This window comes from Lissotriton vulgaris, chromosome 8 (genome assembly GCF_964263255.1).
Source record: "Lissotriton vulgaris chromosome 8, aLisVul1.2, whole genome shotgun sequence".
In the NCBI taxonomy this organism is placed as follows: Eukaryota; Metazoa; Chordata; class Amphibia; order Caudata; family Salamandridae; genus Lissotriton; species Lissotriton vulgaris.
In genome coordinates this window covers 955,077,173-955,099,593 of record NC_141696.1, presented here as the reverse complement: position 1 = coordinate 955,099,593, position 22,421 = coordinate 955,077,173, and the positions used below count along the sequence as shown (strand labels likewise).

The window sequence follows — 22,421 nt, the reverse complement described above, 5'->3', positions numbered from 1 at the left end:
AATTAAGTCAGACGACTATTACCTATGGTTAAATCATGTCACTGTTTTTGCCCCCACAAGATAAAAAAATAAATTTTAAATTAAGTGCACTGACAGTAATAAAAAAAAAACACTCATCTTGAAACTGGTATAATCCTACAAAAAGTTCGTTAGAAGGGCTGTCTCGAATAAGCGTTCACTGGCAGCAAAGTCAAATCTGGACAGTATTGCTGTAGGCAAAACGATTTTGACAAGACTTATTTATATCTATTGGGATAGCCATTAACATCTATTGGGATAGCCATCACCTACTAGTGGACGTAGCCAAACTTCTTCCCGCGCCTTAAGTAAAACAAAGTCATTTGACATTAATGGAAGAATAAGTGCCAGCCCCCAACCTCATGCACGATATACATGTCAGATTAACACCAAAAGCACAACTCAAGCTTCAGGTATCCAAGGACTAAATAAGCACAGATGCATGTAGATCAATTCAGCATTTATTTTACAGATCAGGCAAAAACCAGACGTCTCGTGTACATAACAGCTCCCAAAACTACCAAAGACAGCATGACCGCAGACACCACCAAGATGAGGCCCAGGACCATCCAGGGGTCTTCCACGGAAGCACCTACAAGAACAGATTAGAATATTAACAGAATCATGTTTTTAACATTTTGTGAAAATAAAACAGCACAGAGTTCAATTGCAGTATACATAGGAAGAGACCACCCTTCATAAAAGGATCATACCACCTTAGAAGCGGTAGAAAAGAACATGGCCTCCAACTAGTCAAACACTCCAGATTCCTCCTCATGCTATTCAACAGCATGATCAATGTAATGCCTACACTGCATATACCAGTGAAGTTAGTTCTAGCGTGATTTTAGCTAGAAGTCGAATTGGATACCTTTTGTTAGCAACTCAAACTATAGGGGCCTGGTAATTCAGAGAAGATTTAATCAGAGCAAAATAGTTTAGTCTCACGGACAGCTGCTATACCTTAGGCCAGCCCTGTAGGCAAGAACGGTAGAAATGGATACTAGAGCATTTAGGGAGGGATGGTACGGTTCGAGACAAACAAGTGACAGCTCCAGAAATCACTAAAGTACTGTTATCACCACACAGCAGTTTTCATAAAAGCACATACTTTTCAAGGTCTTCATTTCCACCTCTTCTTCAATGATGCTGGGGAGAGCCTTCTGTCCCTGGATGGTCAGGGGCCCTAGTATAGCAAACTGGGCTGTAGAAGCTTCAGCAGCTACCAAGGAAATTAAAAGAAAAATGCATGTTAGGCTGCACATAACTCATGAAAACAAGTCCATTCACAAGCATAAACTTAAGATCTTCTCAGAGACCCAAAAGTAGCATGGGTTTACACAGTCAAGACAGAAAGACAATCTATTGATTCACAACTAAAGCAAGCTCTCCCAACATGGTTACTAGTAAAATTGTTTTGGGGTGGAGAAGTAAAAAAAAGAAAAAACCACTCAAGGCCTTATATGGAGTTACCAAGTCAAAAAATAAATTGTGATAGCAAGGAGTCAAGGGGTCAAGGGGAGCGAGAGTAGAAGGCATGGGTTACCATTTTACACCAGGTGAGAAAAAGTGGCACATACATACAATGATCAATAGCACTCAATCTTAATCCAGTATTGGGGCTTAAAAGTAATCTTCCAGCCTTACAGATCTAGAATACTGATGCCCCATATCTAACTGCAGGAAATACACGGCCATCTATAGACAGTTGAGAAATAGTCTGCATTTTTTGTACCACTACAGGTCAACAGCACTTAGCAGAGCAAACCTGAACTATATTGTCTAGAGCAGCGTCCAAGGAGATTGAAAACAATTGCATGTTTCGAGAAAGACAACATGGCAGCTTATTGGAAAGGTTTTACTATCTGAAGTTTTAAGGACTCCCTAAGAGTGGATTGATCAACATTGCAATTTCACACCTCACCTAATTTAGGAAATATTCCCCTTTTTCTTCTTGCACCACAGTTGACTGCATCACAACATCTGCAGATTCCACTCTGACCTTCCACTGGAAGCCAACTGCAGAGGAAAGATGCAGCGTAAAGTCTACTGGAAATAAAGCCATTCTGGTCCACAAAGCAAAATACCCCCAAGAAAGGTCCCCCCTCCCACCACACTGCACAACTCCAAGCAAAGTACCCCCAAGAAAGGTCCTCCTCCCCCACCCACCACACTGCACAACTCCAGATCTCTTCAGCAAAAAAAATAAGCAAAGGGCAGTAAGCACTCTCCCTATTTTGCATCATTCAACTACTAACCCATTAACAGATGTGCTGTAGGAGCAAGCCTTGCTTGTTGGACTTGGATCCTGAATGGCAGGCACCACTTTCAGATTGCATGTGATGTAGATCTATTGGGAGGCAGAGTCGTCGTTACTATGATTCATGAAAAGGCTAGTTGTTCCATAGAGGCCAAAGTTTTAAACTCACCTGCGATCTGGTATCTGCAATAAATCTAAAGGCATCTACTGTGAACCTGAGTTTGTCCAATTGGTCCCTTGGTGCTACGAATGCTGAAGAGGAATCTGCCAGCTTCCCGTCTAGCAAGCATCTAGAGAAGGATGAAAGACTTCAATAATAGTGACAGGTTCCAATCACACCAGATTGTGCGATTGATAGTGCAATAGATTTCGCAGTGCTAAGTACACAGAATAAGAAGGTCAAATTGTGATGAAGAGCCACAATTTCAGACAGTGATTTGAAGAATAGGACTTCAGTATAGCTCCCTTCCCAGCACAAACTGGAATGTATACATGAGCAACTGGTTCTAACTGTAGGGTTTATAATAGTGTATTTGAGATAACATTAGGGAACCACCTGGCTAAATTCCACGTGACAAAAAAGCAAAACAACAAGTTACATTAAGAGGCCTTTTAGGTCACTCATGCAAGATCTGGCTAATAAACATACTGGAGAAGGAGGTGGATGGTTTATCAATGTCCACACAACCCTTGTTTGGATGCATCAGGATCCTTATCACTAAACACTGAGTAGTCAAGGTTACAGCAGCTGTGGTCACATACAAATGAAGTCCAGTTGCAGGAGTGGTTAATGTATAATATTTTAAAGTCATCTTTCAACATGAAGTCTGAAGTCATCTTTCGACATGAAGTGTGACATAATGTTGCCAGATCACCATTTTTGATTTCTTGTGATATAGGTGGACCCAAACCCAGCCTTAAGTATCTTTTACCCATTATTTCCAATGATGTCGTATCTTGGGCTGGAGCTCATATCCGGGGTCAGAGTGGCCACACAGCTGTCTACCAAGACCCTCAAATCTACATGGCTTCCGGTCTGGACAGAGGCTTCGATGTTGAAGACATCGCCCAGCTGGAAAGTAGTGTTATTCCTGGCAGAGCTCCAATCACCTGTAGAGATTGACAAGGAACGGGACATCAGTAAATACAATTGTAGGGGAGGGGGCTGGAGAGACTATCCTCCAATCTTTCATCCACCCAACCTACCGTTCATCAGGGTCAATGAGAAATGGAGACTCTCCTCTGCATAGATGGTAGAACTGTAAGGGACCCAAGTGGGCTTGATGGCATTGCTGCTCACATTTCTATTCCTGCAAGAGTGATCAGACCAGGGACATTTCAGTAAACATGTACATAGCATGAGGAGGTCACTCCCCAAAAGACAATGTTCCAACTTCATATTTGGGGTTTGCGATAAGCAGTTGCAAGGTGTCCGAGAGCATTGCATGCTTGGCTGTGAAGCCATATGGGGTGAAGCATAGAGGAAACTGTAGTTCCTTACCTCGGATAAACACAGCGAACAAGGACTGAAGTTGGATTCGTTCTGGTAATCACTGTGCTGATGATGGAAGGAGTTGGGCTGTAGGTCAGAATTGAGCTATAGATCAATGAGTCCGGTGTTACCTGCAAAAGAGCAGTAACAATTTATTTCACCTTATATTTCACAATGAGTAGAGTGGTCCAAATGAATTAAGTAGAGGCAAGTCAGTTAAAAAGCAAACTTACACAGGCAGAGAACCTTATAAACCATGGAAACTAAAAGTTAACCAGTGCTAGTGGCTTCAAGTCCCAAGTGGTAAATGGGATTGGAAAGAAGGCAATATTGGAGGAGATTGTGCCCAATGTTCACTGAACATATGAAGGTTTTGGACCTTGCTGCTCAAAATTACACGCTATTCTCCAAAAACTCTTGCTAAGTATTAGTGCCCAATAAGTTACCAGTGTTTACAGGATATTTATTTATTTCTTTCATTTGTATAGCGCAACAGCTACCCAACAAAGGGTTTCCCGGCGCTAATGATCCAGTGATTTGATTAATTCAGGTCTTTAGACTATACTATAACACATTTAAAATTAGTCAACTAGAATTAAGGTAATGGGTTCGTTTTCGTTACTGTAGACCAATAGGCAGCAAGGGACAACTGTGGGACACTAAATTGTGGTAGTTAGTGGCAGTGATGTAGCACTACTAAGAATTCCACTGTCATCTTTACCTCAAGACTGCATTGTGTCCAGTGCTACACCTACAAACTACTTTATGATACAAGGGATGCAGACAATATTTCCACACCCTTGTCATGGGATTATGGGGCACAACTAAAACCAAACTTCAGGGGGTGGGGATGTTAAGACCCTAGCTAGGGCCGTTTCAAACACTGGTAGCAGCTGTTAAGATCGCCAAAAGACTCATCCCCATAACCTCCTTCTCCAACATGAACTCCCTCACTACCACTCTCCAACAGTACACCTCATATCTCCATAGCCTCCGATGTATATATTTTTGTTTAACTTATTGTGCTACTCATTCGTTTCTGCTACCTGCATGGTACACATTCTTTGGAGCAGGCACATTAACCCTCCACTCTACTTTATGAGCCAAAACTGCCACTAGACAAACTTTCGAAACTCTCACCAGTAGGAACATTAACCACCAGAGTCATCTTGACATTTGAATTGTTGCCTGATGTACAAGAAAGTTCATATGCGTTTAAATCCCCCCCCCCAAAAAAAAAAATATAAATAGTAAACCTCACACCCCCAAAGTAAACACCAACTGCACTGGTCGCAGCACTCTAATACCAGTCCTGCTCCTAGCAATGGTGCAGGACAAGCATTTGCAGAAATGGGTCAGAGCTAACCTTAGTCATTAGGAGGAAAGATCTATGCAAGTGGTGGGATACTTTCCCAAATCCTAGTAAACTAAACAAGTTAACATTTCTGATGGATGATTTAAGGGAGAGCAGACCTCTCTCCTGAAGAGTTTTTTTTAAACTTCTGGGATCAAATTTGCTAAACCGCCAAGACTTTTAGGGCATTCATGAAATATTCCAGTACTTTCATGTTGCACCAGGGAACCCTGGCCTTTCTAGACTAAATACTTCATAGTCAAATAAGCCAATTATGGAAACACTATTCCATGACAACAATTTACAGAGGGAGCACTTGCACTTTGGAACTGGACAGCAGTGGCAAAGTGCCCAAAGCATCACGACCAGCAAAAAGGAAGCCCAACACACAGTACAAATACAGGAGGCAAAAGTAAAAATACTGGGGAAACCCATTTCAAGGATGCCAGGTCTAACAATCAGCATACCCCTGATGGTCATCCTTAGTCTCAAACCTTCCCACGTTCTCAGTCCACTATTGAACCAGCCCCATTGTTGCAGATGGAAAGTAGGCATCTAGTACTACGAAAAGCAGTAGAAATATGTACATATTCATGAGAATTGTAAAATTTGATGTTCATGCAAGTGCTTAGTGATGGTGAATAGTGAGAGTGAGTGCAGCATGAGCGGTGTAAGTGTAGAGTGAAATATGCTGATGAGTTGAGCGAGTTGCATGAATGCAAGGTGAGAGGAGGGCCCATGTGAGAGGAGTGTGCAGGGCAGTGTGAGCAACATAAATGCAAGGTGAGTGGTTTGCCTGTGTGTGGTGCAGGGTGAGCAGCAAGATTGAAGGGAGATCTGTGAAAGTGGCTGATGAGGGCATATAGAGAGGAGTTAAGTCTGCTGGAACTCATAAGGACACGCCACTCACTCGGGACTATCGTTTGTGTGCAGGCAGAATTACCAGAGTGCCAGTATGAAGAAAGGGTGATAGGAGTGAGGGGTGTATGAGTGCAAGGAGAGGGGAGGAAGTGCAGGGTGAGTGTTGTGCTCATTTGTGTGGTGTGAGTGCAGGGTGAGCAACAGCAGTGCCTTTGTGAGTGCACAGGTAGCTACGTGAAAGTACAGTGAGTGACTGCAGTGTGGCCAATTTGATAAACAAGTTTGGGTGCGGGTGAAAGTGCAGAGTGGCAGGAAAAAATACATGGCGAGTGATGTGCTTGTTTGAGCGAGATTGCATAGAGTGAAGTGTCAAATGAGAGCAGGGCGAGTAGTGTGCTCATTTAAGTAGAGGGTGAAAAGCGTGAGTGCATAGTGAGTGGTGAGTACAGTGTGATCATTTGAAGTGCAGGGTGACCAGTGCGCTTATGTGACCGCAAGGAGAATGGCATGAGTGCATTGTGGTCACTGAGTGCAGGGTGAGTGGTGTGCTCATGTAAGCGAGGGTAAAAGGAGGATGAACATGCGAGTGCAGGGTAACAGTGTTAATGCAGTGTGACCACTGAGTGGAGCATCACATGCAGGATGATAAGCGGTGTGCTCGTGTGAGTGCAGGGTAGGAGATGGGTGAATTGCTTGAGTGCATAGTGAGCACAGTGAATTCGCTGAGTGCAGGGTGAGCATGAAATTGAAGGGTGAGCAGTCAGAATGAAGATGGAGTTGTCTGAATGCAGAATGTATTCCCAAACACGTGAAGTAAGTCAGCATTGTATTGACGGCTGTCGCAGGGACAAACTATTGATATTATGGCATCAATCTGGGATGGAGGAAATAAATAATGATTTAATCCTGCAACAAACTTTGTCTGTTTATTAGGGTTGCCAGTTTATTGGATTTCTACCAGCATCGGCGGTATTTTGAGGTCCCAGCCAGTACAAAAAATAGTAAAAAATACCTAAAGCAGGTATTGTTAGTGCTCATCTGTGCATACTTTAAACACCAAATAGAAAAACACTTTTACATGTGTTCTTGGGCTGCAGTGATGATCCACGACACATAAGGAAACAATAACTGAAAAGTCGTGTTACAAATACATGCACCCCATTTAGTGTTCAACCGAGGCCTTTACATATGCTTTAGACAAATGGGTGATCTTTTGGAAAGCTGAAATCCCTACTCACGAGATGCTTGGTCACTAAAAAGATTCTCCCACTGTGGCAGTAAAAATAAAACAGTGTAAGGAATAAACAGAGCTTGGACCCAGTGAAATAAACTGGAGCATCCTTAACGAGTACCCAAGATGCATGTAAATTGTCTTTTAAAGACCTGTGGAAAACTCGGGTGTGGGAGAGATAAGACTCCAGATGCTCCCCAGCCCTTTTAGCCCCATGGGCGTTGTGTGCCTGGTGGAAATTAGAACCATTACCAGGAAATTCTGCATTTTACGGTATATTCTTCACACCAGCAATTCAAAAACACCACCCTAAACAATAGGCTAGCCAGAACGGTAGTTTGTGGGGATAACTTGCCTCACATTACAAAACAAAGTAAAAAATACTCCCAACTCACATCCGTCGGAGACCTCTTCCTTTAGAAAGCCTTACATATTTCATTGTGTTTGTGTACTATCAATATTAGTTTACTCAACAAGCGAATGAATAGCTATTCATTTAAGAAAAGGGAAAGTTGTAAATTCTGCTTTTAGATGTTAACTGCATGATAGTTAATTGTTGGGACAGAACTGGAAGCCCAGATGTCACGGAAGCTTGCTCCCAATAATTTAGAAGCTAGATCAGCTGACCTCCAAGAGTTGGACAATAAAGGAAAGTGATCAATATGAAGGGTTCAGTGGGTCCTTCAGGCCTTGGAACTCCGGTGCTGCGGTACAGTGACAGCTACACGCCCGGTAGCTGTGCTCTCCTAGAATCAACGGTGCCATATGAACTGTCTCTTGGCGCTAAATGTAAACCACCAGTCTGAGATGCACCCTGCACGACCCAGAGAACTTTCACGTTTCCCCCACAAGTCACTGCGGGTGTGTCTAACCTACTTTCGATTAGCCCCTTTGCATCCTGGCATTTGAAGTCAGATTTTACAAGTAAACAGAAGAGTAGAAGTTCTAGGGAGAAAAAAAAACATTTTTTAAAAAAAAATAAACGACAAAGCCACTGCTGGGGGTGGGGAGACACGAGAAACTCGAGATGTAGAAGAAACCGGTGTAAGCTCATATTTGGCAGCGTTGACTTCTATGCGGCCTCACTCGATATCTTAGCAACCCATAAATGCGTTACACAGCAAAAGAGATCTGTAGAAGCATTACAAAGATAATCACTTTCTTACTGGGAGGGTGTAGCGTGTCGGGTTAAAACATGGGGACAAAAAGGGGTCGTGAAAACTTAAACTATACTGCATTAGCTGAAGAAAATCACACAAAAAAAAGAAATATATATCTAAAAGTTGAAATACAGACTAACTAAAATACACCCTGCCCACCACCCACCCACCCTCTCCATTATCGGGGTAATGCGTGAACTTACCTGCAACGTGTTGCCACAGTCCTGAAGAGCAATCTGAAAGGTGATCGTGTTGTTCGCATTGAGAGTGGAGTACTTGCAGAAAGCCGCCCCCAGCCTCAGGTCAGCGGCCTGGATTAGTTTACCAGTTCCAAAAAGGTCTCTCTGGACTGTGACCACCATGGCGGCCTGCTGACACTGCATGGTCACCGGGCTCCAGTCAGACACACCACGGCTCCCGGCATCGTTCCAATGGCCACTCAGGGCGATGCCTGGAGCGATACGACTACCTGCAAGGCCCCACTGGAACCAATCTCTCCCAGGGTTTCGCCTCCCTGGACTAGAATTGATACCCTGAATCAAAATACAAAGAACGAACCCTAAAACAGCCATACACGCCATGTTAACTGCTACACTAGACCAAAAGGTGAAATTAAATGACCCACCTCCCTCCGCGTTTATATGCTGTCCCAATTGCCCAATGACCAGCGGCCCAGGTAATGCCCAGCAGGTGCGCGCAGTTGCCTAGCCTGACTCCCGACAGCTGGAGAAAAATATATGAACCCGGACTCCTCGGAGTACAACGCGCCCACTAAGCGCGAGGCACTCTGAGATTTAAAGAGAACCCTACCTCTTAAAAGAGAGTTACATTGCGCTCACGGAAGCCATACGCCCATACGCATGCTTTAGGTCAATAGACATATCGACCACGTAGTCCCTTTCAGGACTACACATCTATAGCTTCATGCAGGTAAAATGAGAAATATCCTCATGGGAGGTCAAATTCAGGACGGAAATCGTTGCTCTAATAACGATCATGTATATATTTATATATATATTCTGAACAGTTATACTACAACTTCCATCATGCTTAGTGCTGCTGGCTGAAAAGCACGACTGGGAAATAGACGCTTTTATGGCCTGTGACCAACTGACCGCTGTTAAAATATGCAGCATGTATTTTACAGTGCGATAGAGGAAGCATTAGTGAGGGTTCAATACTTGGCCAGTAGTCATCAGTTGCATAAAGGAGAGCGCATTTGACCGCTAACGTTTTTTTTTAATTAGGAGGATACGTGAGTGCGCGCACTGAGATAGTGAGACCCACGTCCTGCTGCGTGGAAAAGCACATATTTTAGACTAGAAGATATCCAGAGTCCTGTGGGTGGTGGTTATCCACTTCAGACCTTTCAGAGGCGTAGCTTGGTCAGTAAGATTGGATGGAGGTGGGGGACTTCACATTTTCCAACACCCACGCTGGCATGTAATGTTAAAATACACTATACTACCAGCAGGGCGCATGAGAGGGGCTACATGGGCGATGGAAAGGGAGATGATGAATGCATATTGGCAGGGTTAGTAAGTGAGAGAAAACACAATATTTTTTAAAACGACCAATATTTTTGAAGACTTTCGAAGCAGATAGGGATAGTGTGTGTGTGTTTTTGGCTGTGTTTATCTAAAAATGCCTGGTGAAATCCGAGAGATACTTCACCGTTCCCGATTTAAATCAACTGTGCCGAGCTATATGCTAGAAAATACATTTCTTAGGGTGTTATATACCCCACACCCCCTCCCCTCCTGAAGTTACGCCCCATAATGTATCTGACATCCCTTTGCTGTGTGGGACCTCTAGATGCAGCCGTTCCTTTATAAACGGGGTAACTCCTGGGATTCCCGCTGGAGCAGTCATTCACCTGTAAGTGTCCGCATAGGGCGAGGTGTGCTAGTAAAGGTAACATGCGACTTACTCGGAGACAGATCAAAGTCACTTCAGAAGCGCTGTAAAAATGGCATCATTCTTTTATGATGTACCGCTCTATGACTTTGGGAGCAGCATATGCTCATATGGCATGGCAACTGACAAGGAGGCAATCTGGGGAAATCCAAAAATGAATGGTCAGTAAATCTCCTAGTAAGGTTTTTTACCTGTTTTCCATTTTAAACATTCACGTAAAATTTGATATGCCCGCATTGTTTATCTTTATAAATTATTCATAACTACATCATGCTAAGATTTTTCTACCCTCTATAGCTGATAAAGAGAAGTTGGGATGAATTTGGGAGACTTTCTTGATATCACGAAGACTCAGAGGACTCAAAATCTCGGGGAGGGGAGAATCTTTAATGGGGAATGGCTAAGTAAGTGGAATGTATGACGTTAGTAACTACTCCCAGTCTACCTTCCGCATCACTCTCTATGCAACATGCCTCTTTGGCTTAGTCACTTATGCCCTTTTTCTCCACACCACTGGCGGCCCTTGCGTGGCAGCACAAGCAGCCTGTGCCGCACTTGTTTCAGGCAGAAAGCATCACAGATGTGTTGTAAGTGTGCCACCTAAATCAAACAAACCGCAGAGGATGGGCTGGAGAAGAGACGGTTAAAGGTCATTCATTTTATTTTTTGTCTGTGTCTCTTGCTGTTACTGGCATTGTTCTGATAATAGATTCTTTTAAACAAGTTGGTATGGAGTGTTAATGTTAACCTATTAACAGGAAATGTTGGCATTTTCATCACAAAGTCTTTCTCTGCACTGTTACCCACTGGGTTATTTAAACGAGATTGCCTCCAAAAAAAGGCAGAAACCCAGGAATGACATTTTATTTTGCATCTCACAACTCTTCGCTTCAGCACTATGACATAGGATACCATTGTGAGAAATTGGGTTACTGGTTGAAACCCTATTTAAGCAGGAACCACAATCCTTGTTTCGGTGAAGCCGCAACCAAACCCCAAATTAACCTGTGCTCAACCCTCTGGTTGCTTGACACAGAACTGTCAGGCTGAACTTAGAGGTAATGTGTAAAATATTTATGCAGCACTTCAAATAGTAATAAAGTGAAAGCACAACAGAAAATCATAACAACATCCCAGCATCCTGGAAAGAATCTATTATCATCCCAGTTTTTAAAAAGGTTGACAGGGTAGACCCAGCATGCTACCGTCCGATTTCCTTAATAGATTTTTCGGTAGAAATGTTGTACTGGTCATTTTGTACAAATTACAGGAGTGGCTTGATGACAAAGGGATACTGTCCAATGTACAATATGGATTTAGATCCAAAAGAAGCACTCTGGATCAGTGCCTTAATCTACAACTGCTGGTGGATAAATACACAAAGGCCAAGGATGGGTCACTATATCTGGGGTTCATGGACCTGTCCTCGGCCTTTGACCTTGTAAATCGCACAAAACTTTGGCACATTTTAACCGATTTAGGTCTTGACCACGCCCTGGTAAATTTTTTAGCTGACCTACATTCTGGTCTCTTGGCTTCTGTCAGGGTGAACGCAGAGGGGCGGTGTACTAGTCACTTTAAATCAGAAAGGGGGGTCAGGCAGGGGTGCATTATGGCCCCCCTTCTGTTTTCAGTCTATATAAATGCACTCGAACCTGCTCTTAGGGAGGCCACGCTTGACATACCGCATATAGGGGAACTTGGCATACCGATTCTCCTGTATGCGGATGACGCAGTCCTTATATCACGGACCGGGGTCGGGCTTTAACGGTTGTTGGGCGGTTTTAGCCTTTTCATGACCTCCCTGGACGTTAAAATAAATGTAAAGAAATCCCAAATCATGATTATGGGAAGGGGTTCAAGAAAGAAAAACTGGAAAACATTTCTCTGTTGTGGGGAGGAACTGAGCAGAGTCCCTATATTCCCGTACTTGGGGATTATCTTCGAGGAGAAGGGGAACTGGGGACCGCAGATCAAAAATAGAAATGCTGCCTTTACCAGAACCTCCTCTGCAATTATGGGCTTTAGCAAAAAACTGGGGGCCAGGCCCATAGTAGCTCTGCTGAACATCTATAAAAGCCAAATGTTTGGCGGTAGCCACATATGGCTGCTCATTATGGGGTTATAGTGCCATAGACTGTCTACAAGTCACTGAAAATAAATTTATGAGATCGATCTTATCAGGGCCACAGTCTACCCCATCATACACGGTTCACTCAGAGCTAGGGACCGGTTTTATTACAGACATGATAAGAGTGGCCCCCATAATATCCTGGCTGAAGACCTGGTTGAATGGTGAACTTTACCTGAATCATGTTATTCTTAAAGATTGCCTTCTATTAGACAATATAAATAAAATTAAGTGGTTATCTTATGTTAAACAGTGGTTTCTTAAACTTGGGAGACCAGAGCTCTTTTTCTCACCAGAAAAAATAACTCGTAAGGACATAGCACTGACGAAGGGGGCCATGTTACAGATGCTGTCCCTAAACAGAGAGGAAATAGAGCTCAGAAAATCTACTGTAAGGGCTAACCTTCTTGTTGCCAATCCCCCAGGACCTGAACTTTACCTTGTTTTAGTTAATCGTTCTTATCACAGGTTTCTTTTAACACGTTTTCGTCTAAACATGATCCATTTGAATTTAGGTCACTTCCCTGAATGGAGTACTCCTGAACAGGCACTACCGTGTTCCTGCGACAATTTTTCTAAAAAGAACACAATGCATTTTTTGATGTTTTGTGATTTTTACACGGCTGTAAGGACGAAGTTTCTGGTTCCCATCCTTAAGGAGGCAGGGTTTATTCAAGTTAAGCCCGCTCTCCTTTATCTACAACTATTAAACAGCCCTAGAGTTATTTTTCATGTTGCCAGTTATTTGGTGAGTGCTGTTAGGGTTAGGAACAAGAGCATGATAAATTGTAATTAACTGTATTTCCATAAAGCTGGATTTTTCTGTATTGTAAATATTTTAAAAGTTGTAAATGTAACATGGCAGCTAAATCTTTTGTGACATGATTTTTAACATTTATGAAATTTGTGGGATATTTTAAATATAATAATTGTAATCGTTTTTAATGTGTTTTTTGAATGTATATTATGTATCATCGTCTTTTTATGATATTGAATTATCGAAATAAAGTATTTTGACTGACTGACAACAGAAAATGAATCCTACACCAAATAAAAAAAAATAGAGTAAGTGTTAATAAAGAAATTAAGACCAAAGCGACAAAAATCCAATCAGTACAATGGGAGATATGCAATTCTAAAGATTTAAGTGAAAATAGCACCAAAAAGCACAAAAACCAACTACGGCTATCTGGTCGTGCTGGACCGGTTTAAAGTTACAAGTTTAGACTGACTACAATGGAGTGCAAGCCAGTTACAGGAATCCAGTTAGGCCCACTGAATCAGAGTACCTTGAAGCAAGCTTGCGAAGAAGTGCAGAGTCCTGGGTCGAGAATATATTGCACAGCAGCGGTGATGCGAGGTCTGGGTGAGGAGATATGTCATGCAATGGCAGTTCCAAGTAGCTTTGATGTGTGAGGGGATGTCCTTGCATGGAGATGAGTCAGCTCCGATAGGCTGCTTTGGGTGATGAAAAGTCTTCCGATCGGAGAATTCTACGTTTGCAGGTGATGTGTCACTATGTGCAATGTGTCAAGCGGCAAAGGTAATACGCCGGTTCTGTGGGAGGTGTGCCACACTGCGGAGGAGATGAATTGCTTCTGCTAGATCCACAGAAGGGCTGGCAGACCACATTAAGGCCTATTTACAAGGGTCCAGGACTGGGGCAGCACCTCTTGGGAAGGCAGGATTCACAGATTGCAAATTCCAGACTGCATGTTCTAGGCTGTTGGAAGCCTGTTATGGCCCTGAGGCCTCTGATCATGATGCCTGCAAACTAGCCCTTGCAGTCCCTCTGAAGTCTTGGTTTTAGAGATGCAGGTCCAGTCTTTCTCACCCAAGCATGAGGGCAGCCGGTATGTACAGCAGGGCAACAGTTCATCAGAGCAGCAATCCAGCAGAGTGGCAGTCCCTTAAGCAACACAGCAGTCCTTCTTCCTGGCAGAGTTCACAGGTCCAGAAGTGTATTGAAGAGTTGTGTCTAAGGGCCCAATATTTATACTTGGTGGGCACTACAAAGTAGAAGCATCTTCTAGAGGATCCACCCCCCCTGAGGTGTCAGACATCCCCTTCCTTCCTGCCCTTGACCCATCTAGTCTGGTGTCACAAAAAACTAGTGACAAACCCTTTGTGAGAGTGCTCAGGCAGAGCCTTTGTGATGTGCAAGTGTGGTAGGTGGACATGGAAGTAATGACAATTGAACTCCTGGTTAGCCCAATGTAAATCTTGTAAGTTGTTTGCAGTGTGCCAGTGGGTATCGCCTTCTGATCAACGGGCGTAAAATTCAAATGACCCAAATGATGCGTTTTCCTAAAGAGGACTTATCGTTCACCTTGTTGGACAGAGCGATTTTTCACCCGCCGTGAGGAACTATCCCTTGATGAAAGGCAAGTACCGAAATGCATTGGGTGTTATATAATCGTGTATAATTGAAGACCGAGATGGTTTTGTAGCGCGATCCCCTAACACCATACCATTGATGAAGTTTATACCAATAACAAGAATAAAAAGAAGATTGTATGAGTTATTTATATATTTGAACTCCTATTTTTGAAGAAAAGGTGTTCAATTATATTGATGAAAGTTCAGACAAATAACATTTTGTGAGTGACAAGTGGGGACGCTGTGTCCTCTTTAGGAAAACCCTTCATTTGGGTCAAGTGTGGTAGGTGACAGCTTCTTCCCCTCGTTAACTCAGGCCCATCCTTCCAACACCTATGTTCCGTTTGCCTCACTGTCTGGGAGCAAACCACAAAGACCAGCTGCCAGCTACACCTAGTCATGTGACCCAGGATCAGGCTGCAGGCACCAAATGGTTAGGACAAGAAAATGACAACTTTCAAAATTCAGAATTGAGATTAAAAATCCCACTTTTAGGTGTAATTCTTTAGACACCAGACTCAAACTGTCTACATGTACCCAATTTGAAGATACAGCTTATTAATTGTAACAGGTAACTCCAATGTTATTCTAATGGAGAAGTAGGTCTTGCAGTAGTGACAAATTAATTTAGGAGGTTTTCACTACCAGGACATGTAAAAGTTGATAATACTTGTCCTACTTCTTAAATTTACTGCACACTGTCCTTTGGGCTGTTCAGGGCCTACCCTAGTGGTGATTTATGTGTATTAAAAAGGAAGGTTTAGGTCTGGCGAAAGTTTATTTTGCCATTCCTAAATGGCAGTTAAAAACTGCACAAACAAGCTGCTTTTGCAGGCCTTAGATAATTTTAAAGGCTACTAAACTGTGTGTAACAATCACTGCTTTAAGCCCTCTATTAACATTTACTGTCCAGGACCTGAGCACTTATAGTACCACTTTAGCAGAAATTTAATTAAATCGGGCAATTGGGTGTATGCAAATTCTACCACGTTTTCAGCACAGGCACTTTAGCACTGGTTAGCAATGGTAACACAGGTAAAGTCCTGAATACAACAAGAAAGATTAAAGGCAAAAGGTAAGGGGAAAACAATGCAGAGGATGCCAGGTTTAACAGCCATTATCTATTTTTTTTCAGCCAACATAATGTTGCATTATTGTGCTTTTTCCTTTTTACAGTTTCACTATGGCGTCAAAACCCCAGCATGCAAAGTGCTACTGGCTAAAATGCTCTAATTGGCCAGATGTGTGATACATGATAGCAAGTCACTTGTTAGATAACTTTCAAAATTTTACAACGTTGACTACTTCACTTAAAAAAAGCTTCTTTCACTAATAAAACCAATAGTAAACTCTGCTCACATATTTAGTGAGGATTCACTCTTTCAAATAAAACAAGCACTGTTAATGTGGATCGTTTTTATCTTATGTGGAGTGAAAAGTTGTATACCATGCTTCAGAATACAGTAAATGTACAACACAGTCAGCAGCAGTGCAACCTTCCCTAACACAAATAATTAGTTACGGACAAGTGGCAGCAGCAGAAAGAACACTGCACAATTCTCTCACACAGACAGGACACATGGAACACTGGTTGCTAATGCTCTAAAGAGTGACTGAAAGGCGTTAAAGGACTGTTGTATAATTTTCATAAAAAGGCAAATATATATGATGTACAAAACCCGTGTAAGAAATAGCCAAACCCCCCATGGATTTACCATAAATTCATGTACACATATAGGAAGAACCCTCACCTAGCTCGTGTGGTATGCTTAAACTGTGGGTTCCATGTCTTGCACTTGAACGCATTCAAGAGTACTACGGTTTACTGGTTGTTTAGTCTCGTAGTTATTGGCTTCCCTTGTTTGTGTGAGGCTATGTTCCTTATGTTGACATATATGCACTCCCTTTGTTAAACTGTTGGACCTATTTTAGCATTTTTGGTGGGTAAGCGCAAAATGTTGTATACTGATGTCTCCATGCCACAAGACTAAAAACAAGAGGGCCAAGCAATGCACACTCATTTTTTCCATTGACTTGAATATTGTCCCTCTAGGGTCAGGTGTCTTCCCCAGGAATATTGGTATCACATCAAATATTGTGCAACAATCAGTGCTTCGTAGGCAATGTTCACCAGTCTCAGATACGGGAAGGATGATGGGACAGACTCCTGAACAGGCTATAGGCGAGGTTTTGGTGTTGAGTCTTTTCCCAGGCAAAATCATTGTAATCCCAACCTGCACTATTAAGCAGACCATACCCATGCAGCCAAACCACGCTTGCAACTGACTGTGTGTGGGCAGCAGGAGTTCACAGGCCTTGAGACCGCACACTATAGTCCCAACTCGAAGCATCTAAGGCCTCACTGCAAGCACCAGTAGGGCAGTGGTAGTGTGCCAGTGACCACAGATCCCATAGTTTTCTGCAGCCCCATCTGTGTTGCATCCTGTCTGGAAAAGCAGTGTTGTGGAAGATGAACTGAACGGATTTTAGCTCATCCTGCTATTTTGCAAATGTCAGTCACTTCCACTTTATTTATAACTGAGGTATGAACGTTTATTTCTTTCTTCATTTATACATTTTTATACGTTGACCTCCAAATTACGAACAAATGCCACAACTAGTGGTGTGTACTGATCCCCATTCAAAGACCCTAATCATCAAGGCAACAAAAACAAATCACTCAAAAATAGACCTTTTATTTTTCAAGAATCAACCCGCTTTCCACATTAAAAACTGTATTTTAGGTTGTTTCAATTTAGCATCTTAGATTATATCACTGCTCTGAACAGCCTTTATTAAAATTAGTAACCCACACCTTTTCCGTTCTCACAATTTTATTAATAACTCAAGAGGCAAGTCTGTTGTCTTGTTTCATTCTATTTAAGCCTTTTATTTTTATGAGTTGAGGAACATTATGGTCTATTAAACCATACACAAGAGAGGTTGTTGTACAGTGGGTGTCTTGAACTATTTCAAGGTGCTCTCAAATGTGGAGATCATGGAAAAGAAGTCAAAGTTGAGAAAAGTAATTGGTAGTGACAAGCTCCTAGGTCAAAATTGGAAGCTGGGATGGAAACCAGGTTTCCTGATTAGACATTGTGCAGTTCTGATCCTGGATGAATATCACATTAATTCCCCCTTCTACCATGATGTTTTTATTTATTTTATCAATTTATGAAGCGCATGGTTACACCATCGGTGTGTCCCCACACTGGCACAAACTCTCAGTAAAGTTGACCAGAAAACTATTTAAAAGGAGTATCGGGAAGCATTAGGCAGCACTCGAAGATCACAGTACTTATTTCAAGGTGGAAACAGCCATGTATTTAATCTCTTGCGAAAAGTGATTTAGCAAGGTTCGGTTCTTAGCATCACTGGCAGAATATTCCAGATCTTGGCTATGAGGTATCCAAAGGAGCGAGCTACCATCCTGACTCTCGGTATTCTAGGCACAGTGACCAGTGCAATGCCTTTAGATCTTGGATTCCGTGCCAGTGTGTTCGCAGGTATTATAGACTGGAGATATTGTGGATCTTTTTTCCACAGAATTATGTGGCAGTAGCAACTGGCCTTAAAAGTGATCCTCTTTTCCACAAGCATCCATTGCAAGGTTGCCAGGGCCCTCACTGTTGCTGCTTTTTTAGGGAGGTTCAAACCTACGCGAGCGCCGCATCTTGGATCGACTGGAGCTTGGTCAAGCCTTTCTTAGATGCTCCCAGAGAGGATATTATCATAGTCCATCTGGGAGGTGACCAGGAAATGTACAATTGTTTCCCTGACAGTAATGAGTAAAAGGTCAAGGAGTTTCCCTAGGACTTTAAGAATCACAAATCATTTTCCTGCCACCTTACGGATTTGACTTTCAAACGTTAGATTAGAATCAGGCCAGAGGCCAAGATTCTTTACTACTGCTTTCGGGGCAGGTATTTGCCCTAATGTCTCGGGTCATCATACAGTTGTCCATATCAAGGGGGCCTTTCCGACTATCAACACCTCTGTTTTGTTGCCATTGAGTTTCAAACAGTGCTTGGACATTCATGTGGCTAGCCCCTCTAAGCTGTCCACGCTGGATTCTGAGAAAAGGTGACAATCAATTATGTATCATCGGCAATTGAGACAATTGTCACAATGTGCCCTTCCACTAATTCTGCAAGAGGACCCATATAGAGATTAAACAATCTAGGGCGCAGTATCGAGTCCTGTGGAACCTCCTGCAGCAGGGGGATGCTCTTTGATGTATGTGGGTGCTGAGCAACTTGGAAGCTCCACAATGAGAAAAAGGATGTCATCCAGTGTAGAGCTGAGGTCCTGACCCGCATTTACCTAGTCTTTTGAGAAGAAGACTATGAGATACTGTGTCAATTGCTGCGCTGAGGTCCAACAAGATGAGCGCAGCAGTCTGCCTTGTATCCGCGCATTTCCCTAAAGTTTCCATAGCAAGGAGTAGAGCCGACTCTGTGGAGTGAGCGGCTCTGAAACTGTGAAGGTTGAAACAGGTCATTCAGGGCAATATGTATAACAAGTTGCTTTTTGGCTACATTCTCTGCAATTTTTTCAAAGAACGGCAGCAGCGAAATAGGGTGCCAGTTTTCTAAAAATGAAGGGTCTATTAGTATTTTTTTCTGCCATGGCCGCACTATCGCTTGTTTCCATTTCTGAGGAATTTCATCCAGATAAAAGGCACAAGCAATTAGCAGTGAGACATAGGGCAAAATAACATTGCCTCCTTGCATTTAGATCTCGGGAAGGGCTTGGTCCAGGGGAGATCCAGATTTAATCGCCCTGACCATACCCTTCAGATTTTCCATCTCTGACACCCTAAATTCATCAAGGGTTTCTCCCTTCAATGTTGTTTCGGAAAGGGACTCCCCATTCATATTGCACAAAACAGGGAGAGGGGGGTCAAAGGGAAAAGAGTTTTAAGACCTACTACCAGTTCACTTCCCCAGCTAAATACTATGAAAAACAAAACAAAACTAGTAAGTTCTAACGGCCAAATAAATTGGCCACACTGGCATGAAGTACACTATGTCAGTGAGTGCTATAATTGCCACTAAACAGAGTAACAGAGTGTGAGCCACAGTGTGAGAAGCAAGTGTAATCACGGACTGGTCAACAAAATCCAGAGCAACTTGTTGTGGATAACCACCAAACAAACCAAGTGATCAGTCATATCATTTGATCGTCCACACTGTGAACAGGCCGGTCTTTAGATCATCTAGACCCCATGCCACACAGTAAGGTGTTAGTACTGGATCAGGTCCACAGTGTGTTGTGTGCCATCAGTTGTTGGCCAGTTGGTGATGGTTGAAAGTGGTGAAAAGACAGTACAACATAACACAAACGTGGTGAATCTAAAATAGGGTGATGTGTCAAAACTACTCTTTATTGGAAACAAGGCACATCCCCTAACTAAAACAACAGGAACAGTGCAAAAGACAGTATGGAAAAAATGACTGTCGCTAATAGGGCCGTCATGTTTCTGCCTAGTGGGCTAAACGTCCCTTGGCTTTCATCAGGGCCACTGCTCTAACGTGTTGCTACTGTATCAAATCTGTGAAAAATGAATCAAACATTTCACTCCAAATTAATCAGTGAAAATAAAACTCAAAAAGCAAGTGAAAGTAGGAATGATACAACCTGTACCTACATATATGTACACATCCTCCTGGTCACCAGGATACTCAACGTGATCTAAGGGGAGATAAATAACTGTTACTCACATAGATGCTGAGCGCGCATCGCTTCACAAACACATATGCACACACCATCTCATACATAAATTATAAAATGTTTCAAATTAATTGCTCACCCAAAGTGACAGGGGACTGGACCTCACCTCACCTGGACCGTGCTCAGGTATACGAGGCCCCGTATTTTTACCTTCTTCCAAAGGTACATAAACTACAGAGGCCTCCCCCCAGGGAGGCCCATTATTTCTGGGTTGTGTTCAGTTTTAGAACCCCTATCTACCTTTGTAGATTTGTTTCTAAGGCCAATTGTGTAGAAAATGCCCACCTATCTCCAAGATACCAAAGACGTATTGAGGGCACTTCCAGAGATTGACTTCGACCCTGAGAGAGACCTATTGGTCTCTTTTGACGTTGAGACACTATATACCTCGATCCCCCAGGATGAAACCCTAGAGGTTGTGACATCTATCCTGGGGGACAACATTGGGGAAACCATCACTCCAATAGCCTTCATTATGGCTCTAGCGACAATGGCCATGAAAGAATTTTTTTTCCGTTTCGAGGATCAAATATACTTACAGACCTCTGGAACGAGCATGGGCAGCGTTTTTGCGCCGAGCCTAGCGAATCTGTACGTTCACCAATTGGAACAACAGCACGTACTAACACCTACCAAACCATTCCAATCATCGATTAAATGGTGGAAACGTTATATCGATGACGTGTTGGTAGTTGGTTCCATCAACTGGTTTTGCCCTGGGTCTAATGAAAGTGTCTGACTGGCTTGGGCATGTTATGTGCATTCAAAATATCCTTTTTTATACGATGTGGAAACACACCTCTTTATACAACAGCAAACCCTTGGGCAGAAACAGAGCAGACATCCCTCCTTCAGAGGATAGGTACAGCTAGGGTAGCACCGCCACATGCACGTAAAAATTGGGCAACATCTTTACAAGCTTTAGTTCTTTTTAGAATAGGTCAGCTTGGCAATAGCAAAGTGCAATCTTCCATTACCTCAGGACCGTTCAAGCATAGCAGAGTTGGATACGTTTTCATCACTTACAGAACATGAATGTTTAAGGCATGAGTGACATGTAAGTTGCAGAAAGATGTCTGGAACTGGTGCTTAACTCACTTAGAGGAATGTATAGGTGGATACGTGAGTGAATATGCAAGTTCTGACACCATTCTCATTTAGATGAAACTCCACGTCAGCACACTGAAAATCTTGCTGCTGTCACTCTGAGACATGTTTTTATTTATTCTTTGTTTTTTACATATTTAGAAACTGCAGTAACCTAGTAGGTCTTTTTATTTAAAGAGCCTGACCACAGCCTAAGTACCTATTCGTTAGACAGGCATACAGGTGTTAACCTCTTCGATAAGGTTTTGACTTTGCCTGCGTCAGCGGTCTATGTACAATCCCAACTTCGGTGTTGCACCTATTCAAAATGTTGAGGGCTGCCAATGCTCCATATATCTCTTTGAAGACCTGCTATCTGCAAATCTTACACTTCATTTCAGTCCCCTATATGACTGTTTTTTACTCTCTGTGTAAGCGCTTCCTTTTATTTCCTCCACTCCCCAAAACCCTCACACCATAAACAACAAATTTTCTTTTGCTTTGGCACAGTCCATCTTTCTTCATAAAGATTTCAGTCAGTATCACAGATGGCCCTCGTGGGCAGCACCTGCAGCATGGGCTGCACTAGTTCAATGCAGGTCCCTTTGCAGGGGCACCACTTAATTCACAACAATCTCTGAGCCGAGGATGGGCTACGGAAGGGGGTTAGTACTTTGGTTTTCTTTTCTCAGTGTCTGTTCAGACAATTTAGCAGCTGCCGCTCGCAATATTCTGTTGTATATGTTTTCAGCACACATAGTTGTTTATCTAAGAAGTGTTAATGTTAGCCAATAAGTAG

At 42.7% G+C, this 22,421-nt stretch overlaps 1 protein-coding gene across 1 annotated transcript; it reads right to left on the bottom strand.

The window, feature by feature from the left end:
* Nucleotides 1-463: 463 nt before the first annotated feature.
* Nucleotides 464-8,987, bottom strand: LOC147698178 (zona pellucida sperm-binding protein 3-like). The gene is made up of 9 exons (XM_086933404.1): nt 8,580-8,987; nt 3,780-3,901; nt 3,485-3,588; nt 3,211-3,388; nt 2,448-2,568; nt 2,277-2,368; nt 1,943-2,037; nt 1,130-1,240; nt 464-610 (listed from the first exon to the last, which is right to left on the bottom strand). The coding sequence occupies exons 1-9, from the start codon at nt 8,955-8,957 to the stop codon at nt 492-494; spliced, it is 1,320 nt and encodes a 439-aa protein (XP_086789530.1). The 5' UTR covers nt 8,958-8,987; the 3' UTR covers nt 464-491.
* Nucleotides 8,988-22,421: the final 13,434 nt, after the last annotated feature.

Coding starts and splice junctions, on each gene's coding strand:
- LOC147698178 (XM_086933404.1), bottom strand. CDS start 8,957: ATGGCGTGTATGGCTGTTTTAGGGTTCGTTCTTTGTATTTTGATTCAG. Junction 1,241..1,942: donor GGGAATATTTCCTAAATTAG/GTGAGGTGTGAA, acceptor TTTCCTTGGTAG/CTGCTGAAGCTTCTACAGCC. Junction 611..1,129: donor GGAAATGAAGACCTTGAAAA/GTATGTGCTTTT, acceptor CTGTTCTTGTAG/GTGCTTCCGTGGAAGACCCC.